Source organism: Lycorma delicatula, chromosome 9, assembly GCF_047948215.1.
Source record: "Lycorma delicatula isolate Av1 chromosome 9, ASM4794821v1, whole genome shotgun sequence".
In the NCBI taxonomy this organism is placed as follows: Eukaryota; Metazoa; Arthropoda; class Insecta; order Hemiptera; family Fulgoridae; genus Lycorma; species Lycorma delicatula.
The window spans coordinates 75,100,455-75,110,142 of NC_134463.1; the positions used below are offsets into that span (position 1 = coordinate 75,100,455).

General features: G+C 28.7%; 1 protein-coding gene across 1 annotated transcript in view; it reads right to left on the bottom strand.

Annotated features, from left to right (window-relative positions):
* LOC142330053 (uncharacterized) overlaps positions 1–2,130 on the bottom strand; it is a 510,508-nt gene extending 508,378 nt beyond the window's left edge. The window contains exon 1 of the mRNA XM_075375079.1: positions 499–2,130. Within this exon, the coding sequence (XP_075231194.1) occupies positions 499–2,108 (1,610 nt within the window). The 5' untranslated portion in view covers positions 2,109–2,130. The remainder of the gene's footprint in view (positions 1–498) is intronic.
* Between the last annotated feature and the right edge of the window lie 7,558 nt (positions 2,131–9,688).

Sequence of the window (9,688 nt, forward strand, 5' to 3'; positions counted from 1 at the left end):
TTCTAAGATTCCTAATAAATTTCGGTTCTTAAGAATAGAAAAAAAAATTCTTTTAACCTCTTTTCTTATAATTTCAATTGCATAAATTTAAATTATAAGAATAAATATGACCTCGTTATGATAGTACTTTACAAAATGCATTGTCCTATTTACGCGTTCTTCGTTTATTTTTACCATCAATCGATTCCTGATTTTTTTTTAAATTTTAATCATTTTCAGTGTTAATGTTAAATTTAAAATAATAATTTATAATTAATTAAAGTTTTTATTTATGATTTCGTTTAAAACGGAATACATTAAAATTAAAAGGAGAGTTTTGAATAAAAAACCAATCCACACTAATTGAACTACATCGATGAATGTTTTCTAAAGGTTGATGTTCAATTTATTTTAATTTACAAATAATTATACAAGACTGGATTATAATAGTTATTTATAATACTATTAATAAATTGTTGTTTATTAAGTAAAAAATTGAAAGAAAAAAATATGATTTACCTTCTACGTCCTGCTGGAACAATTGCAAACGGGAAGCGTAGACCGCCGACAATATTCGATGGAGTCGGAGGCGGTGAACCTGGGGGTGGCAGAACTGGAACAGGTGGTGGAGGTAAATGAGGGACGACCGGAGGCGGCAGTCCGATAGGAAGTGTCGAATACGGGGGCGGTAAATGAGAATTTAGGATATCAGGAAGACGATCGGTCAAAGGAGCGGCGGCTATGGATGATGATGAAGGCGCAGGTGGAGGCGGTTGAGGCCTCCTCGTGTGACGTCTCCTGTCTCTAGGACGTACGACATCGACCACCACGTCGTCCGTTTGAGCTTCCGTAGACGTAAACGTCCTTACGGTAGGCGTCGTAGTGTAAGAAGTAACATCGTTCGCGGTGTTGGAACACTCTATGCTAGGCACTGTGGATACTGTTTGACGATCGCGTTCGTAACATCGCACAACACTAACACTCACTACAGGGTTACCGGACCGCGTGACTGAATCGACCACCATATTCGTAGACACACCATCGCTGCCCGCGTCTAACTTCACACTGACGGTACTAGTCCTCGACAACTGTTGTTGCGGATGATGTAGCGCTCCTAGCGGCAACCTTTCTAACTCAGGGTCGCTGACCCGCTGTTCCTCTAACAACCCTCTTAACGACGATCCGGATGGCTCCTTTCCCCAATTATTACTACCGACGTCCTTCAGCCTTTTAACCGCATCACCCCCGTCCAATAAGCTATCCCTACTGGATATCGTGGACGTAGGCGATGCGGTCGACGACGATGACGATAAATCTAGAGGTATCCGTAACTCCGGTAATCTACAACCTAACCAGAACGCAACATCCGAATCGTCGGGTGAAGAACAAGAAATTACTTCACCCCTTTGACATTCGTAAGGCTGCCATAAAAGAGAAGATAACGCCTCCCGATAATCCGCATGATGTCCCGGATGCGTTTGTCTTCGTTTAACTTTCCTACTGTCTTCCGGAGATTTACTTTCGTACCAACTATGTGGTCTATTTTTATCAGAATTATCTACTTCGGTTTGACTACAACTCGGCTCGTTTTCTAACGGTATTAATTTATCAGAAACAGAAGTATTAGGAACTGTATTTGAATCCGTGCACCCCTTAACATTATCCACCGTTAAAGTCTCGTTATCTAACGAAGACGGGTTTACACCCTCATTTATATTATTATTATTATTATTATTTCCTGCTACCTCATCTTTTTCTTCCCCTTCCAATTTAAGATTCCTATCGAAAAAATCATAAAAATAGTTATCACCGGAACATTCAGAAGATTCTGTATCCTCTTTATCTTTATTATCGTAATTAAGTTTTTCTTGTTTTTTATGACTACTACAATTATTATTTTCTATATCGTTTAACTTCACGTTATCGTTTACATTGTCTCGGCAAACGAATAAATTTGTGGGATCATCGGCAGTAGGATTTCCTGTATTCCCTAAAGAGAATTTTCTTTGTACAGTTACTGTATTGTAATCGATATCTTCTTCGGATTTAAGTAATTCAACAGTTGATAGAGGGCGGTTTTTGCCACCCCCAGGGTGGTTACCCTTCCTAATCGAGGCCTGCGTCAGCATCCTCCCATGCTGTTGCAGTCGTTTGATCCATCACGTCTCTTGAAGAAACCCTGTAACAATAATTTCATTTTTTATTAGTTTAGAAATAACGGTTAATAAAACACAAATATGCACATATATTATTTCGTTTATAGAAAAACTTGAAAAAACGTGAAATCGTCTTTCTTCTATTTAACCAGCATTTTCTATTTATAATTATTTTACAATTCAAAATAAATTATCCGTCAAGCAAACTTAATATTACATTTAAATAATAAACCGGTTATCAATGAAAAGTCTAGTAATACTTTCCCGTACGAACATTCTTATTATTATTATTAATATTACTACCGTTTTCTCTATTATTAATTAATTTCCACAAAGTTATTATTTCTAACTTCTGCTTAACTCAGATTATTACGTATTACATGTTTGTATATTTATTTATATTATGCTTGAATGTTGTTGTTTCATTTAATACAATTACTATTCCTAGATTTAATATTTATTTATAGTATATTTCAGTATATATTTATACTATATAAAGCCGAAATTTTATTTATTTGACTGTTTGTTTGTTTATATGTTCGCGCATTATGCAAGAACCAACCGACCGATTGCTTTCAAATTTACAGGATACATTCTTGTTATCCCAGGGAAGGTTTTAACCCACAGTCCCCATGTAAACGAAGTGTGATCGGCTCGGCCGATCACATTATATTCCTAAGATGCGTGGTTAATTGAACCCCAACCACAAAAATACATAGGTATTCAAATACCACCGTCTAGTATTCAAATCCGTTTAAAAGCAACCAACTTTTACTAGGATTTGAACCTTAGAACTTTCGACTTCGAAAATCAGCGTTAAACTACTGATCTGCGACGAGTTAACCACTAGACTAGGTAGTCTGTTTTTAAATGTGATTATTATTTTTTTTTTTTTAAATATTTTACAAAACTAAAATTATTTTTGAGTCGTAATAATATTTTTTTTAAGTAAAATAATTTTTTTTTTTTTTGTGAAACATCCTTAAAAAATATGATCCTCAATTAGTTTTCAAAGAGATCTAAAAATATACATTTAAAAGTTTTCAAAATAAAGATTTAAAAGGTTTTTCCGATAGCTTGATATAAGTGATTCATTTTTAGAATTAAAATAATGGTTTCAAAATGTATGTAACACAAAAACGAAGACATTTTTCGATAATTCAACATTTCTAAAATTTCCCAAACCAATCGTACAAATGAAAATGTAATCCTGATTTTATTATATTATTATTTTTTTAATACGTCGAATTATTTAGAATATTACTATTTTGATATAAGTAAAAAAAAAATTGGAGTTAGAAAAAATTGTATACACAATGGTATATTGAATTTAAAAATAATAAAATAGATAATAAACATTAGTAATATTAAATTAGTACAAAATTAATTATATAAAATCAGAGTTAATGAATCATTCTCAAAAAGAAAATTGAATATAGGAAAGACGAATTCATTTTGAAAAGACACGAAGTACGTAAACTATAAGAAAAATGAGAGATAAATGAGTTTATAAAGAAAAAGAGCAATAATATCGTAAATAAATAATCAAGAGGAAACTATAACCGACCTAGAAATGCCGGATGAGTAGTTTGTCTATCATTTCTAGGTCTGGTATGCTCTTACGGATGTTACGTTACAAATAAAAACTGTAAAGTGTAAGTTGCACACTAAAATCCGATAGGAAATATATAGAACGAGAAAAATATTTAAAAAAATAAAATGTAGGTAAATAAACTGATAAAATACTATTTTAAAAATTAAAAATCTGTGTTATAATTTTGAGCCGATTGTAAAAAGAAAAAAAAATGTATTAATTCTCAATTTTTATTTAGTATGAGTTTTGTTATTATATTATTTTATTATTATTGAGTATTTTATTGAGATGTCCGTTTAATGTTTTTATCAACAAACGAACAGTCTTTATTGGATTCAATATGTTTGTATGTGTGTATGTGTCTTTTTGTCTCGGGTTTTAAATTCGATTTCGGATTCCGATTAATCATCATTAGAGAATTATAAAAATTCATGAATGTCCGCGATCGGCCATCGGGTTTACCTCAAAATGGCCCTCAAAAAAATAAATTTTGTAATAATCACTACGCAATAACTATGTAAGCTATAAGTTGGTTCAAACGCACTAATGTAATATTTACTAAAAATGTATAAAATCACAAAATTGATATTTATATACTTGTATTTTATACGAGTATATAAATATCAATTTTGTAAACCAAGTGAAAGACCAAGTGAAATGTTTGGAAAAATTAACTTTTTAATTGGAAAAATATGCCATTAAACCGCCAAAACAGGAAATAAATTTATTAACTTAGCGTATGTAGGACCACAATAAAGATTTATTAAAACCGTAATAAACTTATTTGCACCACTGCAGATTTAAATTTTTTTTTAAATTTAAAATTATAAAAAATGTAACTATAATTGTAGCAGATACTGCAAAGGAATCAACGTCATATAAAGCTATAATTTATGATTAACATATAAGTACTAATTTGATCGGTCACTGATTTGAATGGTCACATGAGCTAAGGGAATTTTAAAACATAAAAGTAATCCCTTAAAGATTTATGTAACGTTAATATACAATAATAAAAATATTGGTTCGTGAAAGCTTTATTAGATAGATCTTTCATTGACAACCGGTTTAAAAATTAATTTTTATATTTAATTTAATTTAAAATGCGAATAAACTGCAAAAAATCCATCTGTAAAAAATGAAAAGGTTGAGTACCTGTCATAATAAAAAATAATAATAAAAGAAATACGAAGAAACTATAACTACCTATGAGCGATAGTTAAGGCTATCCATATGAATGTATATAAACTATTGTTTTGTTTTTTAAATCTAAATTTTTCAATTAACATTCCTAAAAATTGCTAAAAAAAAATATATATATAATAAAGACTTCAAACTATCACTTTGTTATAAAAACCCAACATTACACAATGTAATGAATGATATTGACCAATTATTTTTCATTTAATAAAAAAGTTAAAATAGGGTACTTGAAATCATTTAAAATGAATCAATAACCAAAGAAATTTTCACTTTAAAATAAAAAAAGTACCATCAATCCTCTTTATCTGCACTCTAGAAAAAGTAATTACAGAATGGGACAAAGAACTCGAAAAACTAAATACTGCAAAAAATGTGAAAAATGGGATATAAAAAAAAATTTATAAACGGAACTTTATTAGCCTTCCCAAAAGATAACGCTATATTTGCAAAAGACATAAACGAGGCTCGAATTAAAGTTCAGAAGTTAAGCGAATGTACTAATAAAATAGGCTTATAAATTTCTTTCAAAAAAACAAAATGGTTCCTCATAAATTACAAAAGCTAAAAATTCTCGAAAATCAGGAAATTAAAAGGGTATCAAAATTTAAATACCTCGGAGAAGTAATAATGCCAAACTCTCTAGAAAAGGAAGCGCTAAAAGAGTGAACGCAGAAAATGGCATTAGCATTCAACTTAACACGAAATTTATATAATAAAAGATCGCTTTCGCATAATACTAAAATCTAACATTACAGAACAGTTAATCTTCAGGATGCGCTGAGTGTTTGCAAAATTTTTCGGATAAAGATCTTTTTAAAATAGAAAAAAGAATTTTAAGAAACATATATGGAGCGGATTACCAAGATGGAATTTATATACTAAAAATGGCACAAAAATTTATAAAAATACAGAAAAAGTAAAAGAAACCATCTAGAGAAGAACATTACAATTTTATGGGCATTTATACAGAATGAGTGGAAACAGATTAACAAAACAAATATTTAACTTTTATAACAGTAGAACTATTAAAACTAGCTTGTTTAAAGAAGAAGAAAACGATCTTAAAACTTTTAAAACCTCCAAACAAACCTGTTTAAATAATGGCTAATTTAGAAAATTAATCAAAAATCTAAATTTTTAGAGAAGAAGGATAAAAGGACTATCGGTAGAAAGTGGGCCAAGAAAGAAAAACAACAGAGTAAAAAATGAAAAAAATATTGTTAAAACAAAAGAAGTTCAAGAAGTGCAAACGTGATCCTTAAGTAATCCAGACGAACAAAAAACGTACCAGCGAATTAGGTGCATTTGGTTTAAACATGAACATAAATAAAAAAGCATACGGGTCTAATTTGGACTTTCTTATTTTTTGAGATCGGTTAAAAAACGAGGGGAATGGATAAACTAATTTTAGTTTAGATAAATAATAATTAATTCTTATTTTAATTACTAAATTACTAAATAACCTATCATTAACTGATGATAGGCTACTGCCTTCGAATTAAATCTGATTAACGGTAGGTAATACTGTAGCATTTATTAGACAGGCATCTACAAAACCAATTAAATAAATTTTATGAACTATTTAGGTTTATAGCATTGGTATAATACTTTCCCGACTTTATTGCATTAAGAAAATAGTACTATTATGATCATAAGATGACCCCGAAATGTTTTATTTTTCTAAAATTTTAAATTTCCTGAGTAAAAAAATTTGGTGGAGATTAATAGGATATTTTTTCATTTATCCCGAACAAATAAAATCCCTCTTCCTCTTTACATAATAATATATATTATACTAATTAAAAAAAAAAAAAATGAGATTGCAAATTGAGTTGAAACCAACAATTCGCTTTTAAATTATTTATTTATTCTAATATAAAATTGGTGTCAACAAAATAACATATTTCACCACCTCCGCCAACTTGCGTCTAAAAATGAAAAAATGGGCTTAAAATTTAAATTTTTGTAGCATATAATTTATTTACTGTACGAAAAAAAAGACATAAGGAGTATAACAATTCGATATGGACGTCACTTTTTAAAAATATTTGTGTAAAATAATTTACGACTTTTAAATTCATAAATTAATAAGTTACAATGAAAAATTATTTTTTTAACAACAGTAATTTATCTATGAACAAAAATACAATTGGCTTTTTAAATTTTGTATATAGATTATATACACTGTTATCAGCCTGAAGGCTGATTTGACCTTTTCTGATACTAACACCAGCTGCTACATACAGCAGCTGGTAGCAATAATGTACTAACAAAGTACTGGAGAAATGGATTCAGTCAACAGTTAAAAACGGTGTGGGAAGTCCTTTTTATCTCTCATATATTAATACTTCAACGCTTTATTAAAAATGTTAGTAAACAATTTTATAAGTATAAAAAGGTATTGAAAATAACTGAAAATAACTTGTTGTTAAGATTTATTATTTCCAATGATAAGAATAAATATTCTTAATATAACTTTTTTTTTTAAAAATAGATCGAAATAAACAACCCTAAATAAATATATATTCATGAGCATTCTCCTAATGAGTATTTATCTCGTTATAAACTTAGAACAATAAAGAAATTAATTCTAGGACAACATTGCCTGGAAGCTGATCAAAAATTTGATTTATTAGAAACAAGAGCTTTATAAATTTTCACGTAAAAAACAGGAACTGAACATTTGGACAACTTACTTTATCACGATTTCTAACACTGAATACGGAACCAAAATTTAACCTAATCTTTTAGAATTTTACATTTTTAAAAAAATAGCTTTGTGAAAATTTTCTTAACGGTTACCCCCTTCCCTAAACTTTTATTCATGAATGGGGGGGATATAATTTTTTATTAGGGGGTCTCTCTATTGCTATCTCTATTTCTTTGAGATAAATTTCTATTTTATCCAACTTTATCTTAGAGCCGTGGATTAGCAGTGGTGGGAGTCTAATTTAGAGAATGCAGTAATTTATTTTTTTAAGTTAACTTTAGAATTTTGTTTAGTATTGCCTGAAACGATAACGGTTGTTTGTATTTTTTATTTTTACTTGTGGAATATCTCTTTTAAATTTTGTTTTTGTTTAAATTATTTTTATTTAGATGCATTACTTTGTTTTACGGTTACAACTGCATAAAGGCTATTTTTCATTTAATTTTTAGTACAAGGAAGTATTGTAATCGCAAAAGATTTCAACAGAAATATCCATTTAGACCATTCCTGAATCCGTTTTGACTGGTTTTGGCGAGACATCTGTATGTACGTATCTATCTCACATAACTCAAAAACGATTAGCCGTAGAATGTCGAAATTTTGGATTTAGAGCTGTTGTAACATGTAGTTGTTCACCTATCCTTTTGATTGCAATTGACTGGACCAAAAGTGTCAAAAAAAGCCCAAAATCCAAAAAAAATTGGATTTTTGACTTTTTCTTAACTGCAGTGATGTCCTCATTGAGATCTTTTCAACGATATATTATAAGTAGTACTTATTTTCATTGGTTCCAGAGTTATAGCCCAATAAAATTTTAATTAATGAAATATTTGGACCTTACAAGGGGAAGGCACATCGGTTCGAATCCGACTTCATTTTCATTTTTTTTAACTTTTCTTAATTTTAATTTAAATATATTATTTATTAATAACTATTAACCTCTGGTTGTAAAAAATATGTATGTAATTGTAATTTAATAGGTGTACAGGGAAGTCATGTGTTGTTCACATCAAATCTTTTAAATAACTTTCGATATCTTCTTTCAAATATATTTCAAATACTGTTTATCATACCTATTTTTAAATAAGTAACCGTAAAGATTTTAACCTGAAAGGCTCACGAAAAATGAAATATTTTTAAACGTGAAACTGTTTCACAATTTCACGTTTTCAAAAATATTCTTCATTTCATATTCCATAAAATCTCTCCTGATCTCCTAGAAAAATCTTTTTCCTATTCCAAGAATTGTATAATTTGTTTAAGTATTAGACATCAGTCGAATTGTTTTCTCTGATATAAAGAAGGAAATTTTCTCTGATGTTCAATATAAAGAAAGAAATAATGATGATCACTAATGGAAATAAATACTACCTAGATTTTAACATCCATGCAGAAAAGAAATCTCTTAATACAAAAATAGATTTAGAAATTAAAATGATATTAAAAAAATATATATATATATTTTTCAATTCATAGATTTGGAATTATTTTTCAATACATTCATCTGATTATGAAAAAAATAGGATAGCGATATATAAGAAAACAAAATTAAAATTTTGAAATTAAGTTTTATAAAAGAATAATAATAGCCTACCTAACAGATAATTTTATAAAATTCGAAATGAATATATTATACAATAATTTAATTTATAAATAATTTCTATAAGCATCTTATGTAATCAAAACCTACTTTGTGGATGATCATACGTAACAGCATTTAGAGATTAAATTAATTAATTTAATCATGAATAACTCAGAACACAAAATCACTATAAAAATACGAAAATCTATAATAAATAAACAGAAAATGAAAATAAGATTTCTTTATCTTGTAGAAAATATATTGTGATTAAAAATACAGCAGAGAACTAAAAAAAAAAAAAACAGAGTACATCAAATCAGTCAAACAAAAAATTGGTGATAAAAGATTGGTTGTTAATTGATCATTTAGATATTATTCTGAGAAGAAAAGAAATTAACTCGTTATATTACAACTCATGACTGAACACACCTCTTCAGCGTTATATGGATTTCTATAACAGATAA